General features: G+C 38.6%; 1 protein-coding gene across 3 annotated transcripts in view; it reads left to right on the top strand.

The window, feature by feature from the left end:
- Positions 1-13,310, top strand: part of VPS13C (vacuolar protein sorting 13 homolog C) — a 75,888-nt gene extending 62,578 nt beyond the window's left edge. The window contains exons 78-85 of one of the 3 annotated variants that reach the window (XM_063169269.1): positions 182-345; positions 1,164-1,209; positions 2,232-2,355; positions 2,999-3,113; positions 8,796-8,887; positions 9,861-9,984; positions 10,245-10,331; positions 11,677-13,310. In XM_063169269.1, the coding sequence (XP_063025339.1) occupies positions 182-345; positions 1,164-1,209; positions 2,232-2,355; positions 2,999-3,113; positions 8,796-8,887; positions 9,861-9,984; positions 10,245-10,331; positions 11,677-11,766 (842 nt within the window). In that variant the 3' untranslated portion in view covers positions 11,767-13,310. Of the gene's footprint in view, positions 1-181; positions 346-1,163; positions 1,210-2,231; positions 2,356-2,998; positions 3,114-3,898; positions 7,160-8,407; positions 8,624-8,795; positions 8,888-9,860; positions 9,985-10,244; positions 10,332-11,676 lie in introns of those variants that run through there. The other 2 variants (XR_010029593.1, XM_063169268.1) reach the window with 2 other exon arrangements.
- The last annotated feature ends 2,751 nt before the right edge of the window (positions 13,311-16,061 follow it).

Genomic DNA, 16,061 nt, shown 5'->3' with positions numbered 1-16,061 from the left:
CTGTTGCTGTATGTATGGATATCAGACCACATTCTGGAATGTTCTCATGGATAGCATGGCTCTGTGTGAATTCACCATATCTAAACTGAATAGGAAGGGAAATTGCTATGAACTTGCTGGCTGTGTGTTGTTTGCTGTTAAGATGTGAAAGCACAGTAACTCCTTCTTTGTGTTCCCTCAGGTGGGGCAGCAGGGATGGTGTCCAGGATCACTGGCACTGTTGGCAAGGGCTTGGCTGCCATCACTCTGGATGAGGAATTTCAGCAGAAGAGGAGAGAGGAGATGGGTCGGCAGCCAAAGGACTTTGGGGAGAGCCTGGCCAAAGGAGGAAAAGGCCTGTTAAGGGTATGGTCTGTGGATGAGTGTTTCATGTGCCTGCTTGCTTGAAAATCACCTGCAGGAATTTTGAGATCTTTTTTGTCAGTTAATTAGCCAAGCAGAAGAGACAGGCAGTGGGTTTATAGGAGATTCCGTGTAGTGCATCAGCTGTAGTGTTTGAGGTCCTGGTTCTGGTCACCTGAGGAACTGGAGTTAGGATCATGGGTGGGAAATAACACCAATTTCTGCTGTGTATTGTATAAATAAATGGTTACTCATATTCAACAAATGTGTTAGGTAATTAAGGTAACTGGGCTTGTAGGCACAGAGTTTGTGGTAATTGGGGATGGGCACAGCTGTGAGCAGCACTGCCAGCAGTGAGCCAGGGAGTGCCCAGGGGCACTGAGCAACCACCAACGGGAGCAGAGGGCACACAGGGCAGTGCATCAACATCAGGGGGGTAAGAGGCTGGGCTGGAGAACAAGAGGAGCAGATGCTGGCAGCCTTCTGCAGGGGTGAGGTGTTACTCTGTGTGGGTTGAAGCTTTCTGAAATTGTATGGTGAGACTCTGTGCATCGTGGCCATCTCAGCTGTTACATGTGGTGCACCAGGCCCTTACCTGACCTTGCAGTCAATTCTGTCTTTAAAGTCTTTGCCTTTGTTATAGTTTTCTTAAAAATATCAAGTAAGAGAAAAAACAAAGCCAAAACCCCTAGCCAAACAGTGTTTCCGATACTGAACTTTACATTATAAACTATTAAAATAAAGATTTGAGACAATAGATTGCCCAGTTGGACTGACAGCATTTCAGTTTCTCATTGGGAACTTAATTATCTTTGTTTTAGGGTGTTGTTGGAGGTGTGACAGGCATCATCACTAAACCAGTAGAAGGTAAGCACAAAGGCTGCATTGCACTGCTTAAGTGGTTTCTCAATACTTGACAATTTATTTTGTAATGTTAAGAAATAGCAAACCAAGTATGGTGATGCTAAGGCATAGCAAAATTTTTATATTTCTTATTCTAATGTGAATTTACATGATGATTTCCTCAAATGTCTTTATATCTGTTGTTGGCTTCACCACCTTTTAAACATTTGTATGGTTAAGAATAGGTTATCTCTGTGATGTATTTTGTTAGGCCTGCTGTAGTACCCAATTCCTTGTCTGAAGCCAGAATAAAGATAGTAAAAATAACAAAGTAAAAATCACCAGCTGAAAAAGTTTTTTGGGGCTCTAAAGGTCACAAATCTTAAAAAACAAATTTAGTTTTGTTGCTGAAGTCAGTATTTGTTCCTGTTACTTCATGAAAATGATAGATGATGAAAAATATCTGGGATAAAATGCCTCTTATTAATCTTCATGTGGCAGTGATTTAAATGTTGGGAGTCAGCTGTAGCTGTGTGGTGTTTTACAGCTTTTGTGCAGTACTTAGATATGTAGGCCTTGTCTCTTGAGTGGGTGACCTCACCTGCTTTCTGAACACTCCTTTGGTTCTCCCATAGTTATATATCACTAGAATATGTAACTTTGAGATAGAAACAGTTAACTTCTATCACACTTCTGCATCTTAGTGTCTTCAGAACATTAACATTTTGTTATTACTGTCAACCTAGAAAAAACTTGTCTATTGGCCTATATTCCAGATGGAAAGTGTGAGAAGGAGAATCTTGATAACATCTCAGTTCTGGGCCCTTCAGAGGCTGGTGAGGTGTTAAGTGGACAGAGATGTGTCTGGGCAGACCAGGAGGCAGTGGGTGACTTTCCACAGACAGCTCTTTGTACAATAGGACTCTGCAATCACTGCCTGTGGGCTGTTTCCAACACAAAACAGCTCCCCTGTAGCAATAATGGTTTAATTCTGTGATTAAGTAGGTCATGAAAACATGTATTTTTCTCTTTCTATTCTGTCCAAGGGGCTAAAAAAGAAGGTGCAGCTGGATTCTTTAAAGGCATTGGGAAGGGGCTGGTAGGAGTGGTAGCCCGGCCAACAGGAGGCATTGTGGATATGGCAAGCAGCACCTTCCAGGGAATTCAAAGGTACAGTGCAAGGGGAAGTTCTCCTCCTATGGTGGATACCAGGTGGCAAAGTGCTCCAGTAGTGCCACACAACTATTTGTAAATACAAAAATCAGAATGATATGTGAGGTTGAGGAGTGTCCAGTGGCCTGTAGCAAATCTATTTTGTGATGACGAGGAAATTGCTGCTTCAGAGAACGTGCTGCTCTGTGGTAGCTCAGGTAGGCAGTAACTAATCACTGTGGTAGTTCAGGCAGACAGTAACTAATCCATTTTTTCATTTTGCTCCTTCCACTGAGGAGAAACGTCTGTTAAATTTACTGTGAAAAACAGACCACTGAAATTTTCAGAGTAAAACTTCCCAGTCTGAAATTTGGTTAGCAGTGCCCATCAGGGCCTTCTTGTATTTTAATCAACTTGGGAACCCTTAGTAAGTTATCTGCATTTGGGAATCAACTTCTCCAGCTTATTCTGTAGCTGTTTAATTGACTAGTGCTACTTTTGATTTATTATTAGCAGTCTGTCTTTACTATTTACATCTGCAGGGTACCCAGGATGTGTAAGTGGGATGTGTGGCAAGTGAAAGGCTGACTTCTAAAGATGTACTGGTGAAACTCAGACTTGTATTAAGCTTACCAGAATCATGTTGCACTGTCTGTGGCAGGGTGGCAGAGTCAACTGAGGAAGTGTCAAATCTGCGTCCCCCACGCCTCATCCGTGAGGATGGCATCATCCGGCCCTACAACAGGGTGGAAGCTGAGGGCTATGATTTATTTGAGGTATGTTCTGCATTGTAAACACAGTTAAAATTCTCTTTAGAGAATTTTAGGGCTCCATAAAGGATTAAGTGCAATCAATCTGTAGCAGTCATGATCTGAAGTAAAAATTTGCCCCAGCCAATTTCATAAAGCAAGCCTGGATAGCAGGGAAGGCCCAGCGCTTGGAGTAAGCTGAATGCAAAATGGAAGCTGCAGCATTGCTGTTGTATGGTCTTCTCCATTTTATGTTCACTTCTCATACACTGGAAGGAGGTAGTAGGATGAAAAATTGCATAAGGATTACGATTTAAAGATGTGAAAACCCCTCCATTTTGATAGATCCAGATTTTTGTCTTTATAATAAAGCTAAGGTTGGTTTACAGACTAAGCAACTAAGCAATAGACCTTGAATTGTTTGGTTGTATCAGCAATTAAAAAAACTGCATGAATTTTCATACCACTGCTGTTTGGTTTTTCCTTATGTTGTTCATAATAGCAATCTGTCATAGCTACAGGCACTGTGTGGACATTTAGCCTGCTTTCTCATGTGGATGTGCCTAACATATGGGAGATGAACAACATGAGTTTTCAAGTTCTTGACAGTCAGAATCAGTTAATTTGTATTTTAGACTTTGTGTTCTTAATACTTACCTTTAAATGCTTATTCTGTTGCTAAAAAGTTGGAGTAAAATAACTGTCTGCATTAACTTCTATATTTGCTAGTTGCTTGTACATGGTCTTTTAATCCTTATTCCCTGTTCTATTTCTAACATTTATTTTCTTTCTCCTTCTCTCCTGGCATGCAGCAAGAACTGGAATAATGGAGTAAACATTTTCTGTATTTCTTGTCTGTTTCTCTCATGGTTTTTCATCTGCCTTAAGTATTTAGATCAAGGGCATGATTGCATTTACCATGTCCTCTCCCCTTCTCAATCTTTTCTGTGTAGCAGTTGAATAAAACGGTGTTTGATGTTGTCCAGGCTCAGAAAACAAACTTGAATAACCATCTTCAGTAAGATTAGATGGGAGAGACAGGGAGGGTTTGTTTCCTGTATATTTATTTTTCTGGGGATGCTTAGCTCCTTATGAATGGCAACAACAGAAGGCACTTGGAAAAAAGGATCACGGTAGGTTAGATCCTGAATTTATTTATTTATTGGTGCTCTCCAGAGGTGGAGCTGTGGACAGAAGGGCAGAGCAGATCTTGAGCAAAATTTAAAATAGTGATAGAGAATGGAATTTAATTCTGGGAAAGTGTTTGTAATTTCAAGTTTTTTATAGAAGTGCTGAGAAAACCTGTTCTTGTGGTTTCTGTGCCGTGCCATAGCCCTGACAGCTACACATCTGCTGACCCACTCTGCCTTCAAGTTACTACTGCTGGTTCTTTATGAATTTGCTCGGTTAAACATACAGCTAGCTTAGTTCTCTCTAGCTTTTAGTCACAGAATCTTCAGGGGCTTTGCTCTTCAACATAAAAAAAAAGTATAAACTGTCAGCTGTTAACAGGAATCTCCACACACACACATATATAAATAAGTATACATGTATTTCTATACTAAGCAATGCCATAAACTTCATTACTAATACATTTTAGAAATTAGCAAGCTAAGCTTAAGCTGTTGTCAGAGCAAATTTTTTGCCTATAATATGTGAAAATATGTTGAACAGAAGCATTTTTGCTGGCAATGCCTTTTAGAATGTAATGGTCAATTTAAAATCATTCAAAAGAACATTTAGTGAGTTTTTTAGAGGATTAAATGAGATTAAGTTGTGATATACTAAGCAGGCCAAATTTTTTCTTCTTGAATGTTTTGGTTTGGTTTTTTTTTTCTCCCTATGTTTTTTATATCTGGCAAAAAGGAAAAGATGGCACAGTCAACACGGAAAATTTGATATTATGCAGTTCCTCCACATCTGGTATTTGTACTTTCTTAAGAGGTGTAGATTGGAGCAGAATACAAACCAGGAATAGATCCTCTGTACAGTTCACTAAATACAATTGGTTTCTTTCAGCAAGTCACTTAATGGGATACAGGAGAGGTGTAATTAACTGTTCTTGGTTTTCGTGCTAGAGGTCAGTGTTGGGAAGGCTTTGTTTTCTAATGTAAGCTAGCAAGCAATGTAAAGCAAGACAGGACAGTGTCTTTACATGAAATTGGATATTTAATGAAAAAATAAGAGTCAGTCCTATGTGCATTTACAAATTTAATCACAATAGGTACAAGTGCTGCTTATTTTTGGATCCAGTTTTGATCCTTTATTAGAAGTAGTTCAACCAGGACCCACACCTTCTCATCTACTTTAACTACATTCAGTGCATATGTCCCTTTAAAATAAATATAAACTCACGGGGTGGAAACCTTGTAAGGTTACCTTAAGGATCACATGCCTCAGTACCATCCAGTGATTGGATGGAAAAATGTTTTACTTAATTACTTTTGTGTGAAATGTAGGCATTAGAGCTTGTCTTAGAGGAGCAAAATGTAGGTTTTAACAGGAAAGTGAGGGTTTTGGTGCAAACTGAGGGTGAAGTGGATGAGTTGAGTTGTGTAAAGTTGTTTCTGCAGTTCCTTGTCCCAGAAGTGCTGGATGTGATGTCTGTGGGATGTGTAGGGATGTGCTCGGTTGGTCCCAAAGCTGGGAGTGAGATGTGATGTGAGCAGGCTGTGCCTCAGCCCATGGGCAGCACACCGTGGCTTTGCTACTCAGAAATGCACAGCAGAACTCAGAGGGCAAATAGGGCAGCTCTAGCAGAATTGTTTTCCAAGGAATCACTTCTCAAGAGTTCCAGTCATGGTGTGAGCAGTGTTGGAGCTGAGCTTTGCAGGAGCAGGTGCTGGGAGCCCGTGGTGTGGTGGGGCTGTGCCTGTGCTGGCAGGGCTGTGCTGGCCCAGCTCCTCGGGGCTGCCATGATGTCACTCATGCATTATTCAATGCCCGTGGCATTACTTTGTTTCACATCCCAGTTAAAGCAGGAGCTTTATAAAGAATGCAGAACACCTCATGAATAATTGAGGCAGGGTGGTGAGGCAGTGTTGTGTGGCAGAGCATAGACTACGCTGGAAACTGCAGATTCTATTTCTGCTTGACTCACTGTTCTGCTGTGTAAATCTGCATTGCTTCTTTCATTTCCATGTAAAATAAGAATGAGTTAACTTCTTCAAAGTGCTGTAGTATGCTCATAAAAATAACAGCTTTTGATTAAGATGTCTAAATTTTAAGAGTGTGCAGATCATGGAGTAATTTACATCAAGTGCAAGCTCCTTTTTACATAATGCCACCACCATTGTGCTGGCATCTATCAGGTGTATTGAGAATAGCTCACAAACACAGCATCTTTTCAGCACAGGCCTCAGTGGGAGCTCTTACTTTGGTAACATATCGCATGTAAAATCTAAAAATACTATTGGGATTGTTTCTGAAGTTATGAGAAACAGGCTTTCTCTCCAAAGCTTTGAGTTTGAATAGAGAAATATGCTTATGAATAAATCTGTTTAAATATGTGGCATGTCTAATTTCTTCATATTCAACAAAAGGATTCAGAATATGGATTGCAGCCTTTGAATTACAGTCCTCACATGGTGGTGGTTTTTCTATTTCTTAAATTTTTTACTTGTTTTTGAAACAACTAAGGTTCAGGTATAAAATGTGAGTTCATATTTTCATTTTAGTCATATGCTGCCATGTTTCTTCTAATGTTTTGAAGAGGCTTTGAGATAAGCAGTTTTTCTGGCATCTTTTTTTTCCTTTCATATCTACACTGTACAGTTTCAGAAATTTTTAAGATGGTCAGAAAGGGATATTTTTTATAGAAGATGTTGGTTGACCCTATGGTTTTGCTTACTAAAAAATGCTGGATTAAAATGTGTTTCAAAACATAACATCACTAGAGATCAAGTATAGGAAAACACTATGCTGTTGATTTCAGCTCTTGAATATTCATCAGCTTTTAGATTAAAGGGTTTTTTGGAGTCAGTTGTGATGTATGATGATGCTTTAAGATATTTGTTGAACTTTTGAATATATGAAAATAAAATGCAAATAAAAAAATTCAAATGTTCTTTTAATTGATTCTTATGTAAGCTGATCTTTCAATTTTGGTTACTGAAACTGCATAGAATGAAACCTGTTAATCACAGTCAGACAAATGGGGAGTCAAGTGCAGCCTCTATTGTCATCTCATTGGTTTTTGGGTCCATCTAAGGAAATAAAAAAGAAATGGCTATTTACAAGAAGTAACTGAAAACCTACTGAATTCTTAGTCCTTCCTCTTTAGGTTATTGTTACTAGTTAGTCAGAAACTTGAGGAATGAGACCTTGAGGAATTTACTGTTGTAGAGGCTGAATTCCACAGTAACAGCTGTAAAATGAACTGAAAGTTGTCCTACTTTGCTCTGAAGAATATCAAACCAATTTTGGGGCACCCATTTGCTAGAAGTTGATCTGAAGTATTTGCATTCTGCATCCAGGCATTCTTCCTTCTGTTTCCCCATTTTTCTACACAGGAGCTGCCCATTTTCCCTTACAACAGTTTATATCATAAAAAAGGTGCTTTTATTGACCTGGAGGGTGCTATTGACCTTGGAGGGTATTGAATAAAGTCAATGTACATTGACTTCATACTTATATAATTGTCTGGCTACTTTTTGCTGATTAAACACTATTTTTCAGTGTATTTTTTTAAAAGACTTACTGCATATTAGGAAAACCAGTAGTTGATATAGATTTGTTGTCATACTGACTTTGAGGCTAGGTTCCCACTAGTAGCATGTTCTTAATTTCGTGCTTTAAGCTTTTCCTGCATGATGTTTTGATTTGTATTCCTTTCCCACAAACATGCTCAGGTATCACTCTGTGAGTCCTGCTTGTGTTTAATCCAGTGTTATTGGGAGCTTGGTACGGGGGTGACTGTGAGCCTGTGTTCTGTGCTGTCTGTGTTGGTGATGGAATATTGTAATCCTGGTGACATGCTCTAGAAAACATTTTACTTTAGTCAAAGAGTGTGTACAGAATGGGAAATCTGAAAAAAACCTCAATGAATAAGTGCCAGAAAAGTCCTAGGAGTATCATAGGATCCTATCCTTCAGTACTTTTATTTCAAAACTTTTTCTGTGTTTGTAGGTTGTCACTTGAGTTGTGGTTGTCTAATCAAAATGTGATGAGTGATTTAATCTGCACTTTCATTTTGGGTATTGAGTGGTCCTATCTGCTCAGTTCAGAAATCTGATGTTGAGGTGTATTGAGCATTTGTATCTTGAGACTTTGTTTCTGAGGGTCTGAGTCATGTGCCTTATAAAAATGCATGACCTTTGCAGGGTTTTCACTCTTGAATGAAGCCTGCAGCATGGGCTGTAGCAGCATGAACATTATTAAACAATTGCTAGCACAGAAAGGAAATCAAAGCTGAAGAAATAGTCTGATACAGCAGTGTCAGTGTTCTGCCTTTGAGTGGAATGGATCAGACTTCTCAGTGACTCAGCTTCAGGACTGAGAGCACTGTGAGAACCTCCCTTTAAAGAACTAACAATGAGGTAACTTTTCAGAAGGCTTTTCAATTCAAGACACCAATTTGATTTGTGGTTTTTGGTGTTTAGTGTTTTGTGTTTTGTTTTTTTTTTTTAAATTTGATTTTTTTGGTTTTGGTTTGGGTTTTTTGTTTGTTTGTTTGTTTCTGTTCAGCCCCACAATTATTTTCTGTTTCAGAAGTTGCACATCAGGAAGCTGGAAAAAGAGGTTTATCGATACCACTGTCCAATTCCAAGAGGCAGAAGAGCAAATCTTATTGTTACCAACAGGTATTGAATTTTGTGTGCTTTCTAAGGGCTTGAGATGATTTCAGCTTGGGGATTAGACATCTGGCTAAGTCTAAACTGATTGCTCTTTTCTGCATATATTCTGCATATATTTTCCTTCTCCATTTTCTTTTTGATTTTTTTTTTAATATTTAATTTTGTTTCCTTAATGGACAGTGTGATTTAGTTGTGATGTCAGTGCTGGATACTAATTTGGGAAGATGGTTTACTCTGAGATCCTTTTATCATAGTGGGGGGAAAATAGTCTTTTGTTCCCCTCTTCATTTTTGATTTTTCAACTTAGCTTGTTATAAGTGTTTGCAGTCAAGCTAACAGTTTGGTAATACATGGTTATCATATTGTTAATTAAAGAATATTCTAAATGAAGTCTTAAGTCTGTGTACCAGCATGAAAATTATTATTTAATAATCTGACAGGTTTTAGAATTCAAGATATTGGCAGTGCTGAATTTGAGGACTCAAAACTTTCTAAATATGCTTAGATAATGAAAAGGATTATGATCTCCACAACCCACAGGTCACCAGTTTGCACCTTGCCTGAATGTATGAGAGAGGCTCATCCATAATAAGACCATGGAGGTTTCCCAGTGTGGTTTTTTTGATAATGACCAGCCCAGCTCAGAATTCAGGCTGCAGATGGATGAGATTTCAAGGCCATGGATGATAATTGGGCAGTTTAGTTGTTTTCAGCCTTAGCTAAATGTGCACTTCTCTCCTTAGCCCAGTCCTTGGCCTGCTCATGGTGTGTGATGTCTTGGATCATCTCTGGCTTTTAAACACCAAGTGATTGTCTCAGAATGCATTAAGGAAATAAGGGTGCACTGTGGCTGAGTGGATACTTGTAATCTGCACAGAAAATGCCTTCTTCAACAAATGCTTTCATTTTGTTTAGATTTTCTAGTAAACTTGTAATCCGAGGGAGAAATTGAGTATGAACTCCTTTTTTTCTTGAACAGGAGGGTGATATATGTGAAAGAAGTGGAAATCTTAGGCCATTTAACAACAGAGTGGGATTACTTATTTGAAGAATTCACGCGTTATCCCTCCTATGAAGCAAATGTTTTAAAAATTACTGTTTGGGTAAGAATAGCATGTAAATTTTTTTGTATTTAATATTCACTAGAGGTCCATACATGCTTTTAGCTTATTTATGGTTCTAACTGCTAACTAAGAGACTGTGTGACAGGATTTGCTGAAAGTTTCTTGAAAGTATTACAGTTGGGTTGGACAGAGACCATGTTGAAATTTCACCTGAAGTTGGCATTCAAACCATTTATGTATGAGATTCTGCATTCTTGTTTTGTGAGTCATCTGAAGCACGTTTTTGTTCCCCTCTGCAGGAAGAACAAAACATGTTCCAAAGAAAGGACAGTGCAGGTTATGAATGTGTAAAGACTGTTCAGCTTTGGGATGAAGCTACAGCAAGGGTATATTCTTTTCTTTTTAAATTTAATCTTCTTTTCTTATAATATTGTTAACACTCAGCATGTGAAAAGATGGTAATGTCCAAAGGCTTGCTAGAGAATAGGCTGCTGTGCCTGAGGATCATTTACCATAATTTTGTGTTGAAAAATATGCTTTACCAAGAGTATGATGAGACCAGATAGTCCAAAGCATTCAAGAGAGTTTATGCAACAATAATTTAATGTTGAAGCTACATAGTCTTAGGGTCTATATGTTAAAGCTCTTTAAAGGGAAATAATTCCAATATCTGAAGTACTAGGTTGTAATAAATTCCCTATAGTCTGTAGGGTTCCACATAGCTCCTCATTATTTCAAGATCACCTATGCCAGTACAAGTGGACCTTGTATGCACAGGCTTATTTAGATTGCTCCCTCCTCTGTCCCCACACATATTTTTTCTACCATTTATCTCTAAATGTTCCTGTTAGTGCCAGGGAGGCTGGAGTGTTTTGTGAGCCTTTGTTCTGTGGATGGTTGGATCTTGTAGTTAACTTACCTAAAGGTGATCCATCAGTTTGGGGAAATTCCAGGGTACTTCAAGAATAGAAAAATTTACCTAGGAAACCATGTGTGTGACTGTGATGTTGTACCAGGTGATGAGAGAGGAGGTGTTCTGATACCAAATGTGAAATCAATTAGGTCCACAGTGTCTTGGGAGCATGCTTGAAATTGTAGCTGCAGTAAATGGCAAGTCAGCAGATGGAATCAGAACCAGGGCCAAATTGCTGCTATTAAATTGATTGAGCCTCCTAAAATAATGGGTTAGACTGGGAAGGAAAAAAAATTGCTATAATTTTGAGGCACTTTATATACTGGAAGAATCTAAGTTAGTTCTTCACTGTGTCTTGTCTAAAAGTGTTCCTTCAGCTTTCTCTTCCAGCATATTGTCCAAATCACTCTTGGCATTAAGTAATTGAAATCCTTTTAGTTTCTCTGTGTCTTAGTGGCATGGCCAAAGCTGGAGCACAGAACACACAGGTCACACTAGAAGGAGACTTCCTTGTGCTTAATTACCTTTTTTGGGATTATTTCCTAACTGCATTTTGCTTTGCTAATGTTTATGCTGGTACCTATACATTAAAAATCTATTTTTCTGCTCTCACCTGCAACACTGCCCATTTACTTTTTGTGGATTTCTGTTCATCACTTGAATATTGTGCATATGAATCAGGAGTTAAGTACCTAAATTAGACCAGCCTGTGTGTATGTGGGTTTACATCTTTGTTGAATTATTTTTTAGTGACATCTTATGGAAGAAAAGTGCTACCTGCTTTCATTGTTGATTGCTCTCTCTGTGTTGTTTTGCAGAGGGTTTGTGGTGCCATTCAGGACGCCCTGGCAACACGAAAACAGGAGAAGCTGGTGAAGAGAGCATCCTTAAAGTGGAGGAAACCTTAAATGCAGTCTTGATAGCCAGGATTTGTCGGGTTTGACACTTGGTATGCAATTTTCTCCCTAAAATTGATTACAAGCAACATGGAAACTTGGGGCAAAAAGTAAAAATAAAATATCTGAGGTCTTCTTTCAAAGTCAGCAGCCATTAACACTTCAGTTTTAGAAGTTATGCATCATTTGGAGGAATGGGTTTCTAAAACATGCATTTCAGTTTAAAAATTCTTTTTTTTTTTTTTTGATAAAATGTTTTCCCACTCTGAAATATTATTTTCTGTCCTTTTAATGTCAGAGATGTTAAAATGAAATGGTTACCTTATTTGCACTCTAAGGTTATGGTTTACAGACCAGTGGTAGTGGTTGTGGTGTTTTTTCAGATGGAGCACTTCTGTTAGTGATTGAAACAAATTAAGAACTCTATTTTAGACAACATTCTCCTTAAATGACTCTACACAATTTAGCTAATATAATTTCATCTCTGAATGTTTAGTATTAGAAAATACTGCATAGAAGCAATGTAATAATTTCTATATATGAAAGAAATAGGCTGTGGTTGTCTGGAAATGTTTACTTTGAAATGTTGTCACGTTGTAAATGAAAATCTGCACTTTAAAAATGGAAAATATTATTCACCTGTCATGTGCCTGTTAATGGTTTTGGTTGTGTCACTGTAGACTAAAGAACTCTCCAGGAGGAACAGCACACTGGGTTTAGCATTGGATGTCAAAAACTTAAATCTGAGAAATTAGCTGTCCATATTTCAGTGTACAGTTGCTCCACTGGAAGAATGCCATCTCACTGAGTTAGAAGTCACTTCTGATGCAACCTTTTTGTGGCAGTTTCTCCTCCTGAAGGCTGTCAGCATTCAGTTTAACACAACAGGTAAACACAAATAGTATGAATAACCCCATGAACTTCCTTGAGACAAGTTCCATTCTTACCAGGAGGCCCATCCATAGGTAACTGAGTCAGGACTAGAGGAGCAAACAGATTTGAGGTCAGTGATCAGGGAACTGGGAGCTGTTGCTGTTGGATCAGAAAATCAGTGTCCTTGCAAAAACTCATGAAAATTTGACCTTCCTAATTTCCTTTTCTTGGAAACAATATTTTCTATTTCTTACTTCTCTTTTGTGCTAGATAACAGCTGTAGATACAAACTTGATGAACTAAAATGACAGTATTTTTCTATAGATCCATACAGTGCACCAGGCCTGGATTTTTAAACTCTACACTTAAGGGCTGGTGCATTGAATAAATGCACTCTTTACCTGTACCTATGAGCTCACCAAAGTTAGAAAGTTTAAGATATTTGTGTGCTGCCAAACACAGAATTTGCAGAGAGCATTGCACACATGATTTGATTGTTGTTATATGCACATGGCTATTAATCCACTTTGCTACAAGGGGAAAAATGTGGTACAGCTTTAATTCTTGCTATCACCTGTTTTCTAGAAAGCTCTGCTCAACAATAAAGAAAAGAGCTATCCAGCTTGTATGTATATCAAGTTCATGTTTTTAAAAAAAAGACAATAAAGTTTTATATGCAAGTATTTGTGCTATGATTTAAAGTTTTGTTTCTTCTCAAGTGCTTTGGTTTGCCTCATGTCACTGACACTAAGAAATCCATCAGCGTACAAAGGTACTGCAAAAGAGCTTTCTACAGCTCAGCAGTTTCTGCATCTTGTGTTCTGACATTTAGGGACAGTTGGATGAGTACTGCCTTTTAATTCATACTTGAAAATAGATGTCACTTCAGTCTACTTAGTGCATGTTCAGATAGTATCATGTGCCTGCTTTTAGGTGAATTGGAGCTTAAAGCAGTTCTGAAGACACCTTACTGACTCCAGTCTTCTGCTTGATTCCCTTATATACTCCCTCATGATTTTGATAAGCTTTCTGCTTGAACTGTAAACAGGAGATATTTCATTTGCTCACTATTTGTGATAAAGTTCAATGAAGAAAATTCTATTTAAAATAGTCTGAAGAAGCAGTAGGTTTTGTTTTGAACTGCACATCTTTGCAGTTTGGGTTGCTAGCTGAATTTGAGCTGGTAGGTGACCTCCAGCTGTAGTGATGAATGACCTTCTTTGCCTCTTGGACCAAGAGGACATGAGAGAGGAATTTCATTTGTTTCTTAAATGAAGATGGATGTTTGGGATGAATAGGCTTCCAGTGCTTGTCCTGGGCTTGCCTCTAGTGTTCCATTCTACTTTACCATGTCTCCTTCTGACTCTGCTTTGTTTTTAAAGTGGCCTTTGGCATAGCTGCATCCTCTGCAGCTGCTGTTGGCTCTACCTGAGCTTTGATCTCTGACTTTGGGAACTTTTCCTGTTCCATGCCAGTTCTTCTCCTTAAGCTGGTCATGTTCTTGAAGTGCTGGCTGAGGAAGTTAAGGGACAAGGAGTGGCTCTTGCCTAATCTCTGTCTGTATGTCCAGCAGAAGAACAAGTGCAGAATTAAATTATTTTTGTATGGTCTATTGGGGTAAGAGGGTTACAGTGTGTTTCAGACAGTCCTCAGAGATGAATTTCAACTAGGTGGAAGTGAAAAGAGTTTTCAAAGGTTTTGGTATTGTTGTGGGGAGTTTTTTACTTTATTTTGTTGTTGTTGTTGATTTTGTGTTTTGTTTTTTTAAGTATCTGGCAACAGAATGTTTTTCCATACCTTAAGGATTTTATGCCTCTGTGAAGCTGTGGAGTTTTTCAGTATTACTGAGCACACCAGGTTGCCAAGCTGTTGACATCTTCCTACTTTTTCCTGTCAGTGAGTGCCCAGAAGCTTTTTGCTGTCTCAAAGGCAATTTTTTTACTGAATATTAAGACAGAAAATTAGTGTTAATTAGAACTCCAAGCATTTAGGTCAGGCCTAGGTCCTGTCTTTGTTACTCCTTTGCTTTCTGGCTCATCACAGTTTCTCCAACTCTTCAAAAGTGTTTTTGTCACAAGGTGTGGGTGAATGTTGAGTCCTTGTGACTGTTTCTCAGTCTGTAGCTCCAGCTGTAGCCTCCTGAAGGCCTTGTGAAACTCACTCAGTCCTCTGTGCCGTGCCCTCTGTGCCCTGGCGTGCTCAGTTGTCCCCAAGGCAGAGAACAGTTCAGCCTCCCTCAGTGTAGGTCTGTGACCCAGTAACCATTTTAAAAAAAGAGTAGCAGGAAAATGGTAATACAGTCAAGCTGTTTTATTGGAAAACACATTAATATCCTTGTGCTTACATATTTGGAGCCATTTAATTCTTTACAAAAAGAGAGAATGATGTGAGAACTTTAGGAGTAGATAATGGCTGTGTGTGCTTCTTCCCAGGATAGTGCTACCAATTCCACTTAACCATGAGCTTTAAGGGGCATCTTACTTTGAGAATTTTCCTGGAGTTTCTGCCCAATCTGGAGACAAGTAAATATTCACCTGCTGAAATGTTGTATTTTAAAAGTGCAGTCAGCTTCTTTACTGATTTCTTACACAAGCTTGGTCCATTTTGCTGTTAACTGTTCAAGGGGATTTTAGGCTTTCTTTCAATGATAATTTTTAATGGATTTTATTTAGGCTTTTTTCCTTTCAAAGTCACCCTATATTCATTGAGTACTGCCAGTCATTCTCTACATTTCTGTATTGTATTCTGTATTCTCTACAATTCTGTATTGTCATTCTAGAGAATTGCAATAAACCAACCACTTACAAGTACTTATGTGGAATTTTAAAGAAACAAATAGCATCTCACCATTCTCAAAGCCCCTCAGACTGTGGGATATCATTGCAGATGTTTGCAGCCTGAGTCCATGTGGTCCTGGACAGCTCTCTCTGTGCCTGCCTGTGCAGTACCCAGAGATGCCTTAAAGCTCTGCTGATCTGGGATTCTGTCACAACAGGAAATCTAAAATGCCCCCTCTCCCCCAACACCAAAGAAAATTACCCAGGAGAATTTGGAAAATTACCTGAAATTACCCATTTGTGTTTCCAGTGCTAAAGTATATGCATCAAAAGAGCTCATACCTCTCACTATCACATTTAACAATTTTCTCAAAGTTTGCAGAGCCTGGAAGATTGTTTGGTTTTTTATAGGGAGAATAGGGAGTAGTTTACCAGTAAGAGAATAAATAGTTTTGAAGGGGATAAATGGTGAAGTTGAAGGAGGGGATAAGTAATTGATCTCAACAATCAAGTACCAATGTTCTTATTTCATTTCTGGCAGTAAATAAGGTTTTGTTGTGGTGTAATAACACAGAAATTACAGTAGGTGTATCCTAATCTTGGGCTATGCTTGGCAACAAAGTTTATTTATATAAGGGTCACTCAGAAGATTTAAAA

Source organism: Melospiza melodia, chromosome 15 (assembly GCF_035770615.1).
Source record: "Melospiza melodia melodia isolate bMelMel2 chromosome 15, bMelMel2.pri, whole genome shotgun sequence".
In the NCBI taxonomy this organism is placed as follows: Eukaryota; Metazoa; Chordata; class Aves; order Passeriformes; family Passerellidae; genus Melospiza; species Melospiza melodia.
The sequence above is the reverse complement of the archived record's forward strand: the minus strand, read 5'-3'. Positions and strand labels throughout refer to the sequence as shown.